Genomic DNA, 23,166 nt, shown 5'->3' on the forward strand with positions numbered 1-23,166 from the left:
TTATGAATGTATATATATGAGTGTTGAATATATATAATTTTGTTATACTGAAGTTTATATATGATTAAATACATAAATATTAAGTGTATGCTTTGATGAGTTTTGAAATATACATGCTAGCAAGATATATAATATTTCTGTTATGGACTAAATTGTGTCCCCTCAAAATTCATATATCGAAGCTCTAATCCCCAGTGTAATGGTATATGGAGATGGGTTCTTAAGTAGGTAATTAGGTTTAAATGTGGCCATGAGGGTGGGGCCCTCATAATGGGATTAGTACTCTTTTAAGAAGAGATATCAGAGAGCTTTCGTCCTCTCTCTCTCCACCCAAATGCATCAAGCAAATATCAGGTGAGGACACAGTGAAAAGAAGACCATCTGCCCAGGAATACAGTTGCCTTAAAACTGTTCTGTATTATTCCCCTGTACACTACAGCTAGGTTATCCCCTCAGCCCTAATTCAAACTGTATGCTTTTCTCAACAATCTCATTTTAACTGTGTTCTCAACCATTCAACAACCAATGAGAACATATTTTACTAAGCCTATAATGCAATGAATTAAATGCTAAAGAGACAAGGAAATAAAAACACATGCTCTAAAGCAACCAATCATCTGATAGAGGAGATAAACACACACAGGGAAATGTTAGCCAGAATTATCTGATCATTAGAATCACCTGGAATGGTCGTTTATAATACAGTTTTCCAGGTTCTATTCCTAGAGATTCTAATTCAGTACTTTGAGGCTGCAGGGTGGGAGGGAGGCAGGGGCTAAAAATCTTAGTGGTTCTCAATAACAGCTATATTTGCATAGACTCACCAAGAGAACTTTTAAAATATATCAGTGATTGGGCCCTACCCCAGACCAATAAAATCAGGAGGTCAGATGTATGACTTAGGACATTGAAATCATACACATTTGGGCTTGACTCCTGGTTTTACCACTTACAATATTGTCATTGAACAAGTTACTCAACTTCTGTAAATTACAGTTTTGCTTTGTTTTAATCTTCAAATGGCAATAGCAATGCCTACTTCATTGGGCTGTGAGGTTAAATAAGATAACGTATGCAATGCCTGATGTATAGTAAATATCTGATAATAGTAACTAACATTAATTAAACATTTACTATGTGCTTGACACTGTGCTAAGCACTTTACATGAACTGAAACAGCTGTTATATTTTTATCTTCATTTTGTCAATGAAGGAACCAATGCATGGAAGAGTAAAGATAGTTATACAATTAGTAAACAGCAGAGGTAGGGTCCAGTACTTGTGACTATCACACCACATACCTCAGTAAATAGTAAATATTTTTATTTACTATTATTATAATGCCAAATGAACAGAGTTGATATTAATTGTGAATATGCATTTTGGGTTTTATAAGTTGATTTGGGCCCTTTTCTTCCAGGCTTGTCAAGTGAAATCGTTCAAAATTAAATCCCTGATAAAGACTGTCTATTTTCCCCCTAATACTTTTCTGACAAAGAAACTAAGGCTTAGCAAGATAAGGAAATTGCCCAGAGTTACACAGCTAGGAAGGAAGAGAAGGTGGAATTTGAACCCAAGTTTGTCTGATTGAACGTTTACCTTCAGAGGCAAAACAGTTACCCCAGGATGGTGATGCAAGTCCAGCCCATGTGTTTGTTGTTTTCCAGGAGATGGAGGGGAGCCACTGAAGCATTCTGAATAGGAAAAGTAGCACAAATGAAATTCAAAAGATCATTTCACCATATATACTCTATTTGTAATGGCAGGCACCTGACAATAACCATCAGGGCCTAATAGTGTGGGTGGACTTCTTTTTCACTCACAAGCAAAACCCAGAATTAACATTCAGTTAGGAATTTCTTCTTCTCAAAGTTACATTTCCTTATCTCACAAACAATCTAGACTCCTGCATTTGCATCAACAGAGATAAGACCATTTGAGGAAGAGCTTCTTGATAAGAGTCACTTCAATCAGGGATTGCATCTGATCATCCATCCATTCATTCCACAAACTTAAATAACGGTGCTACAGCACCTTTCAGGTTCAGTGATGGATGGAAAGATGTGGCTCCTGCCCCCAAAAGCTCATATTCTATGGTAACTTAAGTATAATTATGCACATCATGATGGACCCTCTCTGGTAATCTTAGTGACTCTATGAAGTCCAGGCAATTTCTCTTGTCTCAAAACAGATTGCACAACTCTGTGGAATGCTGGTTACCCTCAGCTGACAGCAAAATCAAGGCTGAGCTGCCAGATGGAGCTTGGCACCATTTAAAGGTACCAAATAGGCCAAAGTTTCTCTCTGCCACAGAACCTGGTCTTCGCATTTCCTTTCACATTTTTTTCAACATCTATTGTATTCTTAAAAATAGAAACACATGCCTCTGCCAGTCTCTCCATGGGATCCCAGATGAGAAACCTCTCAAGGAGAAAAACAATATGCAATTTGAATCAAAGTGTGTGAAGCTTCCCAGACACACCCAGCCAGAGGCACTAGGAAGCAGCTGGGAAGATGCTGGCAGCCCACCATGAAGAGACCGCAGGATCTGTTGCTGGGAGGGCTTCCACTGTCATCCTTCACTTACCAGCCCTCTCCCTCTTCTCTGTTTTTCACGCAGTTTCCCCACACTAGGGTTTGCCCTAAATTGAAAAGGGGCTTTGGAGATGGCTTCAATAGAACAGAGCAGCTGTTCCTTACTCAAAACAACCCCATTTGTCCCCATGGATTTTGCTCTGGATTCTCTTTCTATTCAATACTTTGGGCAGAGCAAGAGTGCGACAAATCCACATGACTGGAAGTAAAGATACAACAAAAAATTATGAAGTTTTCTCTCTTCTGCGATGTTAGGTTTCCCTCTCCCTGTACCTTTATGCTCCCTGCTTCTTTAAAGCTGCTCCCAGGGGAGAAACTAACAATCTCTATTACATTTATTGTTTGCCTCTTTCAGAGGTAAGAGTTTAACAGCCAGGCAAAGGGTAAAGCTTACATGGTGGAATTTCAAACATCAGTAAAAGGGTGACGGTTATTTTTCATCACTCTTGATATCATACTATGTGAACAGCCCTGATGGAAGGTCAATGCAAACTGTTTTCATGGCAATTGGCCTTGACTATATTCACACTTAATAAGAGGTTCTGTGGATGGAACTTGGTCATTAGTTGTGATATTATTTATTGTCGTGTATTAACATAAACTAAAATACTACTCAATGACATTTAAACTCTCAATAACCTGATCCTGTGTTATTTTTCCAACTCTATTTACCACTACTCCCTGTGATTCAGCCAACTTCTCAATTGTTTATTTTCCAGGCTTGTTCCAGGTTGGCAATCTTCACGCCCTTACTCAAAATCAGAGTCAGCCTGGCATAATGGAAAGAGCACTCAACTCAGATGGGGCTGAGTGGGAAACATGGCTTAAACAAATTAAGTGACTTATGCAATATGATAGTGATATAATTTTGAGCCTTTAGCTTAATCATGTGTAAAATGACACTTCCCACTGTGCAATGTTCATAAAAGGGTAAGGTAGGATGTAGAGGGACTGTACACAGACAAGGCACTCAATAAAGTCATCTTTTCTGGGTACGCAGACCTTATTCATCCTTCAAGATGCAGCTCAGGTAACACCAAAATTGTTCATTGATTGCCTCCACTGGGATGCAATTTTTCCCTCTTCTAAACTCTCATCTCACTTTGCCCTTATCTATCTATCATATGGTGAAAACATCTATTAGTGCAGTATGGGGCCTCGAACTGACATTCATATTGTGGCATGTCTAAAAATAAAGGGCAGAGAACTCCCCCAGGGATCTATCTGCATGGGGGCTCCTCTTTTGGACAGAAAGAAGAGTAACCTCAGGCCTTTGCCAATTCCCTGGACCTAATTTTGTATTCTTGTGGTTTTATTTATTTTTTTTCTTGAAGAGGGCCCCAGATTGTATAGGTGTCAATCCCCACAAATCCTGATCAGCACCTGGGGAGAGGGAAGGAGATGAGCACAGTGGAGGGACCAAGAGCTGAAGGAGCTGTGTTGATGAAAGACATCAAGAGACTGGAAACAAGTATGTTATTTGGGATCTGGATATAAAGTGTGGCCAAAGTTGAGAGTGTGTCCATAATCCATAATTGTCCTGACAATACGAGGATTAGCAGTGATGAAACAGGTACCCACAGAACCCTTGGCAGGGCGATCGGCATTCTCTTGGTGGACATTGACATCAGTAGCCACTTCTCATCAAGTCAAACACTCCTCTTCAGAGAGGCCTCCTCTGACCATCTTTCCCACCATTTTCAGTCTCATCTACCCTTATTTGAGGCACTTGTCACTATCTGAAATCGTATTTGCCTTTCCTTACCACCTCCTGCACAACACACACATCCTAAGAGTCAGGGATTTTACCTGTTGTGTTCATCACTTATTCCTAGAAGAAAGTGAGTGCTTGGTTTATAGGAAACACTCATTAAATATCTAAGGAATGAATGAATGTGATGATTTCTCAAGGAGCTTCATAAAAGGATGACAATGATAAGGGGAAGCTAACATGGAAGAGGAAAGGCAGGGTAGATACCTCATAGTAACTGAAGCTGACAACTCGGTTTGTGAACACATGGGAAGCACTCCTCCAGCTTTCCTAGAAATGCTGGAGGGGATGCTGTCTGGAGTTCCCCTGGGAGCAGGTGGGAGATGGGAGATTTCAGTCCCCATTGGCTAGAGAGGACCTAGCAGTTAGGTTTCATGTATTCTTGAGTTGTTTTTATGGACCTTATCTTCCCTCTTAGGCTCTTCGGAGAAACTGGGACACATCCTCAAATTCTCCAAAGGACCTAATATAGGGTCTTGCAAAAATTAAGGGATTAAATTTAAATTAAAGAATGAATGACAGAATAAAATATTATCTGATCTTGTTCCATCTAAACAGTCTATGTGTTAGAAAAAAAACAACATAATAAACGAGAGATAGTCATATGAGTGACATGGTATAAAAGATTTCTATTGGGAACTCCTAAGAAGGCATCCATTAGAAGGTGGGAGTCCCTTGCTTTGAAGCCTAAAACATCTACTCTTGCCACAAAATGAAATGGTACACAAACTCAAATAAGTATAGCTGGTAACTTAGCAACTGCAAATATTTACAGATATGCAAGTCAGGCCCCATCAAAATGTCAGGATAATTACTGGCAAATTGTACATCATGCAAATCCTTTGTGTATTAACATAAACTAAAATACTACTCACTTAATGACATTTAAACTCTCAATAACCTGATCCTGTGTTATTTTTCCAACTCTATTTACCACTATTCCCTGTGATTCAGCCAACCTCTCAATTGTTTATTTTCCAGGCTTGTTCCAGGTTTGCAATCTTCATGTCCTTACTCAAAATCAGAGTCATGATTTTGAGCAAAACGAGCCCTGTTGTGGGTGATTGCTACAACTGCTTTTAACTGCTCCTGGAGGTCTCTCTCAGTCTCTTGCGTTCTGTTGGGTTGAATTGATGTGACATAAAGTTCCAATGCAGGCCAATGAGTGTGTAGTTTAACCTACCGTGCTCTACCACCAGGGTCTTCCATTTGGGTGTCATGTTGGGTTAGCCTAATTAACAAGTTGCAGAAATCCGAATTATTTACTAGATGGTCACCCTCAAAAGACAGTCAATAACTTTAAAAAAAGGTGGGGAATCTGGAAATTTGTGGTAGTCTAGAAATTTAAAACTTCACTCTTTCATGAACTGTTTGTGAAGTTTTATATTACACACCTTTAACATTTTTCACTATTAGTTTCAAAGATTCTCCAATAATCTATTCGAAAGTGAATGTGTGTGCTTCTTTTAAAAGAAAGAAAGGAGGGAGGGAGAGAAGGAAAAAAAGGGAGAGAACCAGAAGATAGATTGAACATATGCGCACAATGAATAAGAGCTGGTGGAAAAATTAGTACTAAGTGACTTGTCCTTTATCTTGGGAATCTGAATGATGTCTAAATAGGCAGGCAAAATAACTGCATGATATGCCAATTAATACTTAAACTAGAGACAAAGGGATGAACTGGGTTTCCTACTGACCTGATTGGGAGAAAAAAAAATCCTCAAATTGCCTTACAATTAAATTTGAATACAATTTTATTCTCCCTATCCCTTACAAAAATTTTTAAAATTTAATTTCTGGAAGCTCTCAAAATCAAAACGTATTCTAACCCTCCTTCTGCTATCTTACATCTCCTGTACAATAGAGCAGACAGTTGGAGCCAATTTAGTTTGCAGTTCACAGTATTTCAAATTCTTGGAGAGAAGAGGTTTTTTCTGCCAAGATTCACACCAAAGCAACTTGATAGTCTTGCCCAAGAAGGATCAAATGTGAAACTAGATGACAGTGAAAATTGTGCAATGTACCCTTCTCTGTAGCCAGTCGAGTGCAAAGAAATGTGCATTGTTGCACTTGTGAGGCTTTTCAAAAGTGCAGAGAAAACAGTAGAGCACAGGGCTTCTGGCCTGCAGCGTTGCCTCACTAACCATTTGTTTTCTCATCTAAAACTCTAGGGGGAGAAAGAAAAGGCAAGCATAGCCATCCCACCTCTCCTTTTTAAACAGGGTGGCCATGCCAGATATTCTGAGTAACTTATTCAGCCCAAGGCTAATAAGCTGAACAACTTGTTTTGGCTAGACATTCCTCATCTCCATATGGAATTGCTTGTGTGAGTTTTCGGACTATTATGTGGTCAAAGGGAGGATGTTAGATGAAAAATATTCTCAGCACTTTCCTTTTTTCTCTCATATAAATCCACTTTCAAGGCTGAAGTAAACTGCATGAATTGTCCAAATCCTTAGGCGGAAGACATCACAGAATATCACATAAGCACCATCTTTAATAGGTTTGAAGGCATGCCTCTTAAATTGGGCTAAATTTGCTGATAAATCCACCATAGCTAACCTTGCCTATTCTGAACCTGGCCTGGGGCTTTCTTTATAAAGAAGGCATATTTTCACTCAACCAAAGTAAATCTTAATTACATATTTGCTTACCAGAGAGAGCCATTTAGCTTCTGAATGGGAGATTGTAACTGACAGAAGGTGGAAAGTGGGTTGATGTGGTATATTTTACAGAAATCTATCAGAAAACATATATAAAGAGGAAAAAAAAAACACTTCCAAATTCTCAGATAGAGTTAGGTAGTTTTGAATTTAGCAGACTTGATTATTCAATGTTCTTTATGCCTCATATCTCACCAGGAAAAGGTATCAAAATATTCTCTGGTGCTTCTTTAAATACCAAATAGGGATCCTTCCTTAACAGACTGATTCAGGAGTTCTTATATGGGACTCAGTTTTCTCCTGTTTCTTGAAGGTCAATATATAATTCTGAAAGTTACTTCAAAGTCCAAAGAGTTGAAGATTATTATTCCTTAATACTTATTTATAGTTTTCTAAAAAGGGATTAATCTACAGTGAGGTTCTGCAATGAGTCAACAGGCTTCAGAAAGATGCACTGTTCACTCATTCACTCATTCATTTACTTAGTCATCCATTTGGAAAATATGCATTGAGCAGTTTTAAAAAGCCAATCACTGACGTAGGTGCTGGGGATATAAATATGCATAATTGCTACAGTCATGCTACCAGAAAGTCCATTCCCAGTGCGTGGCTGCTTTGAGAATTCAGGCTGAGACTGTCCATGATGGCAACTTCCTAGATTCCATAATTAAAGGCCATTGCTATATATTTCATCTTCCAGCTCAAAGCTCAGAAAAAGTACAGTTAAACATGTAGGTCATGAGGGAAGTTCCCAAACATTTCTTTTTTATGTTTTGCTTTTCAGATTGTTTGTGTGAAATATAACTCATACAGAGAAAAAGCAAAAAAAAATTGTACAAGTTAAGAAATAATTTTAAAACAAACACCCATAAACTCCTCTAAGGTTGAGATACAAACTCCACAGTGTTCCTTCAGAATCAAAACCCTTTCTTCCTCCAGAGGAGCCAAAACCCTGATTTTTGAACTTTATGTGAATGGAATCATACTGGGTGTTTTTGTTTGTTTGTTTTTGCATTTGCTACTTTTGTTTAATATTATTATTGTTTAATTAATCCAGGATGTTGCATGTAGTCCTAGTATGTTTATTTTCATTGCTGTATAGTATTCCATTGTATGAATTTACCACAATTTATTTAGCTATTCTACTACTGATGGACATTTGGGGTGTTTCCAATTGTCTGGCTATTATTACACAAATGTCACTACTAACGCTGGAATTGTTGGGTTATAGGATATGCTTACAGTCAACTTTAATATATATTACCAAACTGAATTCCAGCTGAATGAATCAAATTTACACTCTGACAAGCAGCTTGTGAGTTTCTGTTGCTTCATATGTTCACCAACATTGGTATTGTTGGACATTAAAATTTTTAATCAATCTGAAGGGTACAATTCTTTCTCTTACATCACCTTTCAAAGGTTGTATAGTGTTCTCATTCATATTTAACTCTCTGATCCATTGGTAATTTTTGTATATAAGATGAGAAAAGGTCCAATTTTATTTTTATATGAATGCTCAATTCCAAATGTTCCATTTATGGAAAGTCCTTTATTTTTTCACTGATCTACTATGTCACATCTGTCATATATCAAATGTTCATATATACAAGAATCTCTTAATCTGGTCTCTCTTTTTCTAGCTCTAGGCCAATTCACACTGTCTTGGTTAGCAGAGTCTTTTGAGTCTTTTGAGTCTTTTGAGTCTTCATATCTGGAGTACCAACTTCCCCTACTTGTTTTCTTTCTTCAAAATCTTAACTACTCCTGGCCCTTTAAATTCATATATATTTTAGAACCAGCTGTCAAGTACTAAAAAGATCCTCTTGGCATTTAATTGAGATTAATTTGATACGCTTGAGGTGCATTTGATGGGGCTATACAAAAGCCTCAGCCTCTAAGTTCCAGTTCAGGACAAACTTGGAGGCACATTCGAGCTCTGGACGTCCCTGTAGGGACTGGCCGAGGCCTTTGTTGTGGCTGCCTCACAGTTCAGTTCCTCCATTCCAATTCTCATTCCTTCACACTCCCACACATAATGATCCCTAGAGCACTCTTCAATAAACATCCTATCTACAAATCTGTCTCAGAACCTGCTTCCTGAAGAATCCAATCTGTGACACAGATTAGATTTATTATGGATTTGAATTTTCTTCTCTGCCTGCTATACTATTTCTAACTCTAAAACCTGTGGAGTTTCTGAGCACTTTATCAGGAAACTACACAATATTGCTCCTGAACAAGGTAAAACAAGATGCACAATGGGCTACATTCCATGGCTTCACTAACTTTATCATCCATCTCATTGCACAGAAGCTGCTTACACAGAATAGAAATGTATGCTGCAAACCAGAAATAATATATGATGTTGTTACCTTTATAGCCATATTCCAAGCAATCGGAAACCAAGCAATGGATGTAGAAGTAGTGGCTCCTACTTGTCCTAGTAATGACTCATTAATACTTTTAAACCCTATCCTTCTTGGTTCTACTGATTTAGAGGTTTAGTACCTCTGAGATGTTTGCTTCCACCATGGAGCACTAACAACTTAAGGATAAGCTGATACTGCATCTAACAATTTTGGAGTCTTTGTGCCGAAAGGCAAATGGCAAAAATAAAAGCTTACAATACTGCCTAGGGGGATAATCCTAACTGTCAAGGGAAACATTTTGTAACTGCCATACAATGGGAAGTATTTACATAGCACCAGCAGACTTCTGAAATGCCTCTTTATATGAGGACATCTAGTGATAAAAAGTTAGTAAAAGTCAGTACAACTCTAAACAAGCTGGATTATCAAGCTGTGATATCCTTTAAATAAATACCTTTAATGCTCAAATATTCCAGGGTCACTTTCTGTTTCTTAGAATAAGAACCTTGACCAATTCAGAAATGTGTATACCAGCAGGATAACACAATGATTTACTGGGTTCAAAATATGAAAATAAGATAAATTTTTACTACTTAATTCATAGAATAAAAATATTCAGGTTAAATATATTAGATGTGCCAGAAATGCTGAGGTTAAGACCACCATTTTGACTCTGTTTCACATAACTTTCTCACCAGGAAGCTACAGTCCCCAGAGCTTCACCAATCTGTCCAAATTCACTTCTATTCTCACACTGCCTCACACTTCTAAGTGAATTCCAAGACAATATCTTCTCTCTTTTTAAATTCTTTTATAAATTGACTATCACTTGAACTTTCTAACTTATTCTCATATACTTTTATTTGTTAAGTAGAGTGAACATTGGTACATTAGAGTGTATTTAAATGGAAAAGATGTTAGCAAACAAATGTAAGCAACGAAAATCTTTCTTTTTTTTCCTTAGGGGTAAAGTTTTGCTCATTCCTTACTAAAACATGTAGCTAACAGATAACTGTCTCATGCCTGATAACCATCAGCAACAGAGCAGATTATCCCTGTGCTAATCATTCTATTTCCAGCCAAATGGTTTGTTAATTTACCTGATGGCCAGCGTTCTGAATATGATCCCTTGACATATGCTTATATTTAATGAAATTCCAGTCACTGTTACACATTAGATAGTGAATTTATAAAGCATGCTGTTATAAAATTTCCTACTCAAAAACTCTATTTCAGGTCATAGGTTTAAGGTCTGATATTGGTAGTAGATATTCTAAATTTAAACCAAATTGATAAACTAGATGTTGTCCAAATGACCTCCGTTAACAACTTTGGGGAAAAACTCACAGAGAGGGCTTCCCTGGTGGCACAGTGGTTGAGAATCTGCCTGCTAATGCAGGGGACACGGGTTCGAGCCCTGGTCTGGGAGGATCCCACATGCCGCGGAGCAACTAGGCCCTTGAGCCACAACTACTGAGCCTGCACGTCTGGAGCCTGTGCTCCGCAACAAGAGAGGCCGCGATAGTGAGAGGCCCGTGCACTGCGATGAAGACTGGCCCCTGCTTGCCACAACTAGAGAAAGCCCTCGCACAGAAACGAAGACCCAACACAGCAAAAATAAATAAATAAATTAATAAACTCCTACCCCCAATATCTAAAAAAAAAAAACTCACAGAGAAATTATTGAACTCGTGGCTAAATCTATAACCTGTCATTCTAAAGTCTGGGCCAGAGGTCAGTCAGATTGCTAATGTAACTCACACCTTTCAGTGCATTCAGGAACATTAGAACTAATAAGTGATTTCATTAAGAAGACTATAAAATATATAAAAATCAAGCAGTCCCCTATTGTATCATCAATAACCAATTATTTAATAGGGGGAAAATCATCAACACCAGCAACCACCTAAAAATAAAACAAACAAAAAATAAACCTAATAACCTAGGAATTAATAGGAAAACTGTAGATTTGTAAAAATAAAGTTATAAATGTTTCCTGGGAAATAAATATCATAGTTTAGGAAAGAAAACTTAATATTATCAGATGTCAATTCTGAAATTAATATGTAAATATCATCCAGTTCCAAACAAAACACAGTGATAATTTTTGATTAACTTTCCAGAATAATTCTTTCCTAATAACTTTACTGAAGTATATCTCACATATTGTAAAGTTCACTCATTTCAAGTGCACAATCTAATGATTTTTAGTAATCTTACTGCATGGTGAAGCCATCAACTTAAATAAATTTTAAAACATTTCCAGGACTTCCCTGGTAGTCCAGTGGTTAAGACTCTGCCCTTCCAATTCAGGGGGCAGGAGTTCTATCCCTGGTCGTGGAACTAAGATCCCACATGTCGCGTCGCATGGCCAAAAAGAAAAAAAAAACACAACTCAGTATTAAAAAAAAAGAGAGAGAGAAAAATAAAAGGAGGATGTTTAACTAACATAAGAAAACAATCTTTAAAAAAAAAACATTCCATCACACTGATAAGATCCCTCATGCCTATTTACAGTTCATTCCCACTCCCACTCTTAGCCCCCACGTAACCACTAATCTACTTTCTGTTTCTATAAATTTGCCTTATAGAGACATATATAAATGGAATCATACATTATGAGATCTCTTGTGCCTAGCTCTTTCACTTAGCATAATGTTTTTGAGGTTCATCCTTGACGTAGCATGTGCCAGTAATCTGTTCCTTTTTATTGCTGAATAGTATTCCACAGTATGAATACTGCTGCCAAAATAACTGTGAGATTACCAATAAAATAAATATGTTAAAAGAACAAAATCATTTTGAAGTTGCAAAAGATAGGCGGCTCTTATCCATATGACATTATAAATCTACAATAATATAAACAATGTGATATTAATACAGGAAATGACAGACACTTCAACAGAGAAAATTGTCTTATTTAGACCTAAAATGCAGTATTTACAAGAACTTAATATATAGTAAGAATACACCTCAAATCAGTGTGGAAGATAATTGATTATTCAATAAGTGGTGTTTAGACGACTGGCAAACATAAAAATAATCTTAAATTCTACCTGCACATTGGACACCATAATGAAATTAACCTCAAACAGTTTAAAGATTCAAATGTAGAAAGTGAAATTAGAAACATACTAGGTGAATATTTATACAGTCTTTAGCATCACAGGAAAGGTAGAAACTATAAAGAAAAAGGCTTACTACATCACATTTTTGAAACTTATTCGTGACCTAAATCATAAAAAGTAAATTGCAAATGACAAAAAGGGGAAATATTTACAGAATATAAATGCCTAATAAGTGGTTCATATTTCAATATATAATATTTAAAAAGTACTTACAACCCACTTAGAAATTCAACCCCAATGTAAAATATATCAAATAACCATTTAATAAATGAGCAAGGATAACAAAGAGCCAGTAGAAATAAGTTCAACCTTATTATAGTAAAAGTGAAAAGGAGAACCATAATGAAATATATGTATCAAATTAAATTTGATATTGAACAGGATTTTTTAATGCTAATCCCTAGAATTAGCTGGGGTGTGGGCAACAGCTGCTCTCATATTCTCTAGGTGAGAGTGTAAATTGGTGTAACTTCTATGGAGGACAATCAGGAAAAACTTCACAAAAGCCATACAATGATGCATACTCTGACTCAGCAAGTCACTGCTAGTATTTTTTAAAAATAATCATTGCTAGTATTTTAAGGATAGTCATGAGTAGTTGTTTATAATATAAAAATCTAAAAGCACTAAAATATTTAACAATAAGGAATTACTTAATACATTATAATAAATGCATACAATTTAATTTTCTTCAATCAATAAAATGATGAGAAAGAATTAAGTGGAATGACATGAAGAGTTGCTAAAAAATATTGTATAACAAAAGCAGATTTTAGAATAGTCTTTGCTATATGATCCATTTTTGTTTTAGAAAAAGGAATAAAACTTTTTAAAACATGGATAAGTGGTAGAGGGAGACATTTAGTAGTGATTGATCATCACTACTAACTTTTTAAAACATGGATAAGTGGTAGAGGGAGACATTTAGTAATGAATGATCATCACAATTCCTACTGATGGAAGGATAATGAATATATCTAAAATGAATTTAAAACGTGTTATTTGGCTCATCTGTATTTTCCATATTTTCTACAAGAAACATGCATTGTTTATCACCAGTGATTCTTTTTAATAAAATATTATTTAAAAGTATGATCACTTTCTTGGATAAGTGATTGGACTCATAATAAATGATAAGCTTAATGAGAAGCAGATTCAAAATCCAAGCAAAGCCTCCCATAGGATATCTCATAGGATGTAAACAGGCATATTTAAAAAGGAGATTACTTCAAAGCTTTTGCACAGCAAAGGAAACCATAAACAAGACCAAAAGACAACCCTCAGAATGGGAGAAAATATTTGCAAATGAAGCAACTGATAAAGGATTAATTTCCAAAATTTACAAGCAGCTCATGCAGCTCAATAACAAAAAAAAAAACAACCCAATCCAAAAATGGGCAGAAGACCTAAATAGACATTTCTCCAAAGAAGATATACAGACTGCCAACAAACACATGAAAGTATGATCAACATCACTAATCATTAGAGAAATGCAAATCAAAACTACAATGAGATATCGTCTCACACCCATCAGAATGGCCATCATCAAAAAATCTAGAAACAATAAATGCTGGAGAGGGTGTGGAGAAAAGGAAACACTCTTGCACTGCTGGTGGGAATGTGAATCGGTACAGCTACTATGGAGAACAGTATGGCGGTTCCTTAAAAAACTACAAATAGAACTACCATATGACCCAGCAATCCCACTACTGGGCATATACCCTGAGAAAACCATAGTTCAAAAAGAGTCATGTACCAAAATGTTCACAGCAGCTCTATTTACAATAGCCAGGACATGGAAGCAACCTAAGTGTCCATCAACAGATGAATAATGGATAAAGAAGATGTGGCACATATATACAATGGAATATTACTCAGACATAAAAAGAAATGAAATTGAGCTATTTGTAATGAGGTGGATAGACCTAGAGTCTGTCATACAGAGTGAAGTAAGTCAGAAAGAGAAAGACAAATACCGTATGCTAACACATATATATGGAATTTAAGAAAAAAAAAAATGTCATGAAGAACCTAGGGATAAGACGGGAATAAAGACACAGATCTACTAGAGAACGGACTTGAGGATATGGGGAGGGGAAAGGGTGAGCTGTGACAAAGCGAGAGAGAGGCATGGTCATATATATACTACCAAACGTAAGGTAGATAGCTAGTGGGAAGCAGCTGCATAGCACAGGGAGATCAGCTAGGTGCTTTATGACTGCCTGGAGGGGTGGGATAGGGAGGGTGGGAGGGAGGGAGACGCAAGAGGGAAGAGATATGGGAACATATGTATAACTGATTCACTTTGTTATAAAGCAGAAACTAACACACCATTGTAAAGCAATTATACCCCAATAAAGATGTTTAAAAAAATAATAATAAAAAAAGGAGATTAAATTTTCAAAAAAATTTAGATAGAATTGTATATCAGTGATCCTGTTCTAATCTTTTTTTGCTTCTCCCTGTTACTGGCTTTTACCCTCCTGGTATTGCTATATTCCTTTCCGCCACTTCTTTGCCCTTGGTTTACCAATAATGGATTCAACTTCCTCACTGAGAAAAATGGTAAGAAGAAAACGGCCTTTTAAACCTGGCTCCCCCCAGATTACTCCCCTCTCTCTTGTTCTTTTCATTAAACTTCTTGGAAGAATGTTCCATACATTCCACTGACTTCTACAGCTTGTATTCATTCTCAGCCCATTGCAATCTGGCTTTAGTCCCAAATATTCTGATGCAACTTTTGACACCAAGTTTACAAATGCTCTTCTAAATGCCAAATATGTTCAAAAAACTCTTTCCAACCCTCCGGGGTAGAAGCCTTCTCTTAAACATTTTGATTCCCCTTAAGCCCCAGGCACAGTCTTTTCTTCGTGGTAAATCCACCTTTGGCATAAGGCACCATTCTAGTTACCAGATACAAATCAGTAACAGAGTAAGAAACAGAATGCATTCTGGCTCCCAAGAAGTTTGTGTTCAGCTATCATGACATCTCTTTTGTTGTACCGGTAACTGTCTTTACCTGTTTCTCCCGTAATTGAAAGGTTATATGAGATAATGTCTATAAAGCACTTGGCACACAGACTGTAATTCAAACTAAGAGCTCAATTAATGGCAGCAAATGTCCAAATTCTGTGTGTTCAGTAGGTGCTATGACCCAGGGTAAATCTGCTTCTCAGAAACTAGAAGTGCATTTGCATTTCAAAAATATGTTTTACACTGGGAATCACACTTTGTTGCTACCCTCATGATTGAGCCTTCCATGTTCCAGTTTTAGATCTTACTGATTCAAGGCTTTCCTATGTCTTAGCACAGAATTAGGTACTGGAGCTGTAGAAATGAATAATGGACACCTCTTGTCCTCAATGGGCTCACTGTCATGTTGATGGTAAAAGTAGAGTTATAATGCAACATAAGAAGCATGATTACAAAGTTATTCATCATACAGATATGAGCTGATACTTAAGCTTTTTAAATTGAATGAGGCTCCAAACACAGAAAACCCACTGTACCTATGAAATAGGCATAGACATAATATGAGCTAAAGACTGTACTTAGCCCAGCATCTTCAAATAATATTTGGAAGAATCCAAGGTGTACACAAAAAATGCACTACTCAAACATTTCAGCATAAATGAATTTACCTCCCAAAAGAGCAAAAGAAATTTTTATCTAAGATATTGTGTCATCAGTACTGAGAACAGCTAGGCTTTTCATTCAAAATTAGAACCTAGAAGATATACATAGAAAGAATACGAAAAATCACAAATACCAATGTGCGTATTTGTGGGACTTGAGACATGTAGTTGGTTCCTTTAGCTTTCTAAGGTTTTAGAGAAGCAGAATTGGGAGAGATTCCATCTGCCATGTCTGTATTCAGAGGTAAATATTATAACCTGTTTAACATCTACAGTAAAAGTGTATTTTGAGACCTGAATAGGTCTAAGAAACCTAAGTTTCTTTCCAACTCAATAGGTAAAATACTGTTTGTTGTAAAGGGAAAGGGAATTCTTTTTTGAACCCTCATGACGATTTTGTATCTGATCAGAGAAATCTCAGTTACTTTCTGGGCCTAAGGCTGAAAATAAGTTTTTCCTCACACTCTGACCACCAGATTACGAATGGACAAGCAAGGCCATCATTTGGCAGATAAAACACTTTGGCAATATCTATGTGTGTGCAAGTGTGTGTGTGGGCACAGATGTGTGTGAGAACATGCCTGAAATGACAAGGTCCCTGAGAGCAGACGCTGGGTCTTATTTTTCTTTATAGCCTCAGTGATTTTCTCAGAGTAGGCACTTACTAAAAGTGAATCAATGGATCAGAAAATGGATAGATGAAAGAAGAATGTACAAGTGGTGTGTATGGTAAGACATAGTGCTTCATCACTTTGTTATTGAAATAAACATGAAGTGATTAAACCACATGTGGGTTTCTTGGTAAAAGCCAGAGGCCAAAGAGAGAAAGAGAGAGAGAGAGAGAGAGAGAGAGAGAAGTTTGAAATATTTGTGTTGACTCCACGAGTTTCTTTAAATTTGGAACACTGATGAAACCAAGCCCTTGCCTTTCATACAGTCGGTTTAATTCTGGATGACTCCACTCTTAATCTAGTTTAAAAAGGGGTACTATCATTGGTTTCCACAAGTACATTTGAAAAACAAGCATTTTCGTTGAATAGATCTTATCTCTCACCATGGTCTACCTTTTCCACATTTTTGAAACTTTCTCTCTTTTCCATACTTTTAACCTTGCAGAGATGGGTAGAAAAATTTAAAATAGATTTGTAAAAATAAATGAAAAACATTTTTTCTATCATCTATATAAATCAAAAAAATTTTAAACACTAATTTATTGGCATTAACTTACCAATGTCTACTGAGGTTAGTTTCAACTTGATGGTCATCACTGACTTAGAAGAGAACTTTCCAGAAACACTGGCTAGGAGTGAGGCGGAGGGTGGACAAAAAGATATGAAGGACTGTGCACAAGAAAAAGCTGGAAAATGCTTTGAGCATTACTCATTGCCCATCTGTATAGCATGGCTCAATTTTATGCATGAAAACATGTGTGGCTCATAGGATCCTCAAGGAGAAAACAGTGGCTCTTTAGATTCCAGCCGTAAACAGTATGGAAGAGCCTCTCTGATATCTTCCAGTGATCGTTATCACAAAAAATGATGCTTTTTCAAAACTCAGATAACCCTGGGGATTTTTAAGATTTACTTGAAAAACATAAGCAGTGGGATAGTCAGTTTGCAATTACTCCCAAATTCAGTGAATTTAAGTTTACTGAGTTCCATATACTGTATACTATATCTATGAAGGTTGCTTGCGGTGCTGTTTCTGTCCCTGTGAAGGCTACAGCTGTCACAAAGCTCCCGTGACATGTCATTGTCTTCTGTTATCATCCTTGCTCTACAGCCTGTATCCCTGCATCACAAACCACCTCCTTGGCTTGCCAACATGGCCATGAGAAGAGGCGATGTTGCTTTAGTGTCGCTTTTGATCCGAAGGGAAAGAGCAAAACAAGCCCTTATGCATAGAGGTTTTGGCTTGGATACAGGACACTAGCTCAAATAAAATGCCCTGCAAATAGCACAGATCCCTGTAAACAAATACTGCCTCCACGCCTGGTGTAAAACATCCACAGATAAGGCTAAGACTATCAAATGCTGCTTTGGGACATGCTTTTGTCTCCTTCATCTTTAAGCTCAGAGCTCAATCCAATTATCCACAAATTTAGGTTCTGTTCCTGATTTATGTATACTAGGGTTGGAGAGTTGTTGTTTTAAAAATATTTTTGGTATGACAAGTTGAAAATTTTAGCTCATAAGCTAAGATTACCTCAAAATAAATATGTTAAGTAAATCCACAAGATATGAATGCAAGGACTCTTGGCATACAAGAAAGTTAAAATATAAATTTTTCACAAGGAATTGACATAATTCATAAGATTCTTTACATTCTCACCATTTATTTTGAGAATGTCCAATTTGTGCATTTTTCATCAACTTATACTGTTAAGCATAAAATGTTTTCCCCAAAAAAGGATTCCTGAAAGATTCTTGAAATTGCCTTCTGCAGTTTCCTTCCTCACTGTATCTAACTATAAAATCCTTACACTGTGTTACTAAAATGCTAGATTCTTTCCATAATTCATATTGATTTTTGCATAAAATGCCTATTCTGAGCTCAGAACTACATAATCAAACACAACCATCAGTTTCTGATGCTAAACAAAATTATCCCTTTGGGGGAATTTAGTCACACCTTCTCTGGAGATAAAGGGGAAAATAATCATCTCACTTCCTGAAACATTATAGCTTTACATTAGATAAAATAGACACCTCTATCTGGAGTCAATTTCCATGTCAGGTAAATCAAATAGTCATAGCTCCACAGTAAAGAGCAAAATTTCATCTGTAAGTCAAATTTCTAGACAGTTCCTGAGGCTTTTGAATCTTCAAATACTCAAAGAAGGAGGTGGTCATGAAGGAGCTTATGAAAAGTGATCTTTTTCCCAGGGAATTTTTATCTACTATTAGCCAGATGATGTCTCCTTCATGTTAGTCCCTCCCCAAAACAAATTAAGACTGCCAAATTAATCTTCAGAAGAATTCCTCTGTGTAGAAGGTGTAAATCCTAAAACCCTATCCTATCCTTTCACATCTAGAGTTGCTTTGGGGAGCAATACACAAGCTCATCTCCTCCCACCATCCTCACTCTGACCCCTCCTCACTGGGGACACCCACATTGCCTTTCCTCCCCTTCTTGGTACAGAGCAAACAGCTTTGATACTTGCGGCTGCCCCTCTTCCTGAAAGTGTTGTCCTCGTGCATTTGAACTGGGGCTTTGTCACACTGCCCAAGTCTCAGCTCAGATGTCCCTGTCCCACAGACACCTTCTCTGACCACTCATCCAAAGTGGCTTCACCAGGAATTTCATGTCTCATCCCTTTGGTTTCATTGACTTCAGAAGAGTCATCTTGATCTGAAACTAACTTGCCTACTTGTTTTCTTGTTTATTATCTGGTCTCCCCATTCCCCACTGGAATATAAGCTCTATGAGAACAGGGCTTTTACCTGTTCTCTGTTGTCTTCTCGGTCACCGTCAGTACACAGTATATTTAACAGACCAGAGACAGAAGCAGATTCTGTTGTGTCTGGGAGAAAAATATTACATCCTTAGGCTCCTAAGTCTCCTTCTCCCCAACCTCTTTGCTTTCTCACCCAGATCAGGAATTTCTGTCTTTGAACTGCTCAAACATCCTCAAACCAACTGCCTTTCATTTAGTCACCACAAAATGAATTCTAGGTCCCAAGCGTGCATTCTGTCACTTCTCTACCAAACTGATACTCCATGATTCTCTGAGGAACGTTCCTTCCTTCCAGGCAGCGCACGGAGCCTGCAGTGCAGGTTACTAAACGTGAATGCAGGCACCATGGCTGACGACTTCCAAATATGGCATCAAAACAGCCACGGCAACCCATTTAAATGATATCATATCTCCCAGCGGCTGGATTTCGGTTTGTTAATTTTAAAATGAGAGGCCGGTTTAAAGATTAACAATTTGCTTGGATAAAGGAAAAGGGAAAAATATAATTAATCATTTGCCTGTCCCCCAACACTAGTTTACAAAACCATGGTGCAACTTTATTGAGCTCAAAATTGAAGGGTGGCAAGGTTAATATGTAGCTTTAGACCTCACGGTTTCATTAACAAACACATTACAGGCTGTAAAGCTGAACTGACGTTAATGCTAGGCCCAAACAAAGTAAATAATTACTGGCTTGGCAAATGAGGAAGTACTTGCAGAGTTTGTTTACATTGGGTTTTTGGAAAATTCATGTTGGCAACAAGTCAAATACAGTTTGACTAGTAATTGTGACAATTGCTCACAGATGCTGCTGGAAGAACAACAAAAGAATGGATTTATGGCTTTTCTTTCCCCCTACATTTTCCCCCTTTGTTGCCTTTTTTTTTTTTTTTCTTTACCATTTTGGATCAATAAAGAACTTGCAGCCACAAAGATAAGTGGGTTACATGGCAGATGGGCCTTGGAATGTTTAAAAATCTCATGTTGCATTTTGCCTCTTGGCCCTAGATTGGAAAAGACACAGCTGTATTCAAGCTGCATTCATAAAATCCATGCTCCTTGAAAATGCCTATGAGTCCTCTCAACAGAACAGAGTTGAGATGAAGCCTGTGTAGAAATTTTCCAATAGAAAGACTGGTTTGTTTTGTGCTGGTGCACTGTTAACAAGCCACTGAGTTCCTAAGACTTAAGGAGAGAATTCTAGCTGAACAGGATCCATTTCATTTTCCCTAGCTGGACTGGAAAAGTATAAACAGGAATCAAGGAATAAAACAACTCACCAAACTGGAAAATAGTTCTGCAGAGCAATTGAGGTCTGTGACATATAATTTGAAACAATTTTGGTTTCCCTCATCAAAGATCAGTATTTTGCCAACTAAAAGCTAATACTTCACACACACACATCCTGGTCCTTCCAAACACTTGAATCTAAATCTCTTTATTCTTGAAAGATAGAATTTCAATGATTTTAAGTATAAATGCAAAGCCTGGATCTTTCTAATTCCATTTCTACTAACTTCAAGTTGTAAGAGCCAGAATATCCTGGGATTTTATAGTGCTTAACTGAATCATTCAACATGAGAATCTAAAGCCTTCATTATTATTTAAGTGCCTTATCTAGATCCGTAATCTTTGAGATACCGAAGCCATATCCATTGTCTGTTCCAACACATTGTTCTATCATTCTCTAAATCATGTTTCTCTTACTACTCCTTTGGGTGATGACTGCATAAAACTGAATAAAAGTAGATCATTATCTGCTAAATAACTAAAGTAGAAAGGAATATATGCCCCAATAGGCCTTCTTTTAACCATTTAAATACTGTGCTCATCTGTCAATAACAGGCTCAATTCACATCATCCAAGTTTTCACATTTTTATTACCTCTAATCTTGAAACCCTAACTATTCCTTAGAAGGAAAAACTCTTACTGTGATACCAGCTTGTAGCTGAAACACAAATAGTTATAATATTTTAAACTCTAAAATTTCCCATCTCCCAACTTTCCTATTGCCTGGACTTCTCTGACAGTGGAATTTGAATGTCACAGGCAGGACGCAGGGAGAGGTTGGCTGGAAGCAAAATTCTTCAGATTTAGAGGCAGAATCTTTGACTCATGTCTGGATCATCATTGGCCATTAGCACAAGGCCAGTGATAAAACTTCTCTGATGCCCCCGAATAAACTCAACCTAAGAATTACCAGTGAAACTTTCTGATACACTTTTTAACTCTAGGCTAATTATCAACGGTAATAACACAGGGTAACATTCTACTAAATAATGTGTCATACATGACTGGGATCATTATAACAGCCTCTTAACTAGCTTGGTTGCCTCTTTTTTTTTTTTTTTTTTTTTGCGGTATGCGGGCCTCTCACCGTTGTGGCCTCTCCCGTTGCGGAGCACAGGCTCTGGACGCGCAGGCTCAGCGGCCATGGCTCACGGGCCCAGCCGCTCCGTGGCATATGGGATCTTCCCGGACCGGGACACGAACCCGTGTCCCCTGTATCGGCAGGCAGACTCTCAACCACTGCGTCACCAGGGAAGCCCGCCTCTAACTTTTCACTTTTCAAATCTCTCTCCCACATTACAGTCAGCCCCAGATTTGATCATGCCATACCATTTCTCAGAATTTACTGAGGGAGTCTTACTGCCTACAGGATAACGTCCAAATGCCCACCTGCCTACACATTTCTTTGAATGTTGACACCATCTAACCTTGACTTAGCTTTAGCTATCTCCAACCCGATTCCATTGTCCTTCTGCTGTTGATGGTTCCTCAACCTCCTGATGGTTCCCTTCAGGTCTGTTTGGCATTTTCTCAAGAATCCTTGCACTTTGTCTAACTGAAGACTCAGGCAAGAGATAAATTGCTCTTGTAGGATTTTTTTTTTTTTTTTTGCTGTACATGGGCCTCTCACTGTTGTGGCCTCTCCCGTTGCAGATCACAGGCTCCGGACTCGCAGGCTCAGCAGCCATGGCTCACGGGCCCAGCCGCTCCGCGGCATGTGGGATCTTCCCAGACTGGGTCATGAACCCATGTCCCCTGCATTGGCAGGCGGACTCTCAACCACTGCACCACCAGGGAAGCCCTGTAGGCTTATTTTTGAGTTTCTGTTACCACTGACCTTCTTTTGCTACCACAAAAAATTATGTTCTTTTACTCAAGACCTGGTAGGCTACATTAAAGATTTTGAACATTTTTCCAGTAAAATTTCTGGAATTTTAAGTTTGTGCTTATATCACAAAGCCAGATCATAAATTTTTTTAAAAATTGCTGTTTATACAAATTTGGAGAATTCACTGATTCAGTCTTATCTGCTGTCTGACAAATACTTTAAGCAATAATGGCACTAGAAAGTAGAACTCAATATATAATAGATACAAAAATATATAGGTATATATTTCAACCATAAAGTCATAGAATGTTACCTGTCTCTAGGAGTAACATTTGTTGAGTTATAAAACTGACTCACTGACTGCTCTAAAGTTATACTGTTGAATAACATACATGGAAAAAAACCAGAATTATAACCCCAGGCAAA

At 37.5% G+C, this 23,166-nt stretch overlaps 1 protein-coding gene across 2 annotated transcripts in view; it reads right to left on the reverse strand.

The window, feature by feature from the left end:
* Window positions 1-23,166, reverse strand: part of LOC307182789 (uncharacterized protein) — a 225,749-nt gene that overhangs the window by 111,363 nt on the left and 91,220 nt on the right. For both annotated transcript variants that reach the window (XM_079914302.1, XM_079914303.1), the window contains exon 5: window positions 1,600-1,694. In XM_079914302.1, coding sequence (XP_079770428.1) covers window positions 1,600-1,694 — 95 coding nt within the window. The remainder of the gene's footprint in view (window positions 1-1,599; window positions 1,695-23,166) is intronic.

Source organism: Stenella coeruleoalba (genome assembly GCF_951394435.1).
Source record: "Stenella coeruleoalba genome assembly, chromosome: 2".
Classification (NCBI taxonomy): Eukaryota; Metazoa; Chordata; class Mammalia; order Artiodactyla; family Delphinidae; genus Stenella; species Stenella coeruleoalba.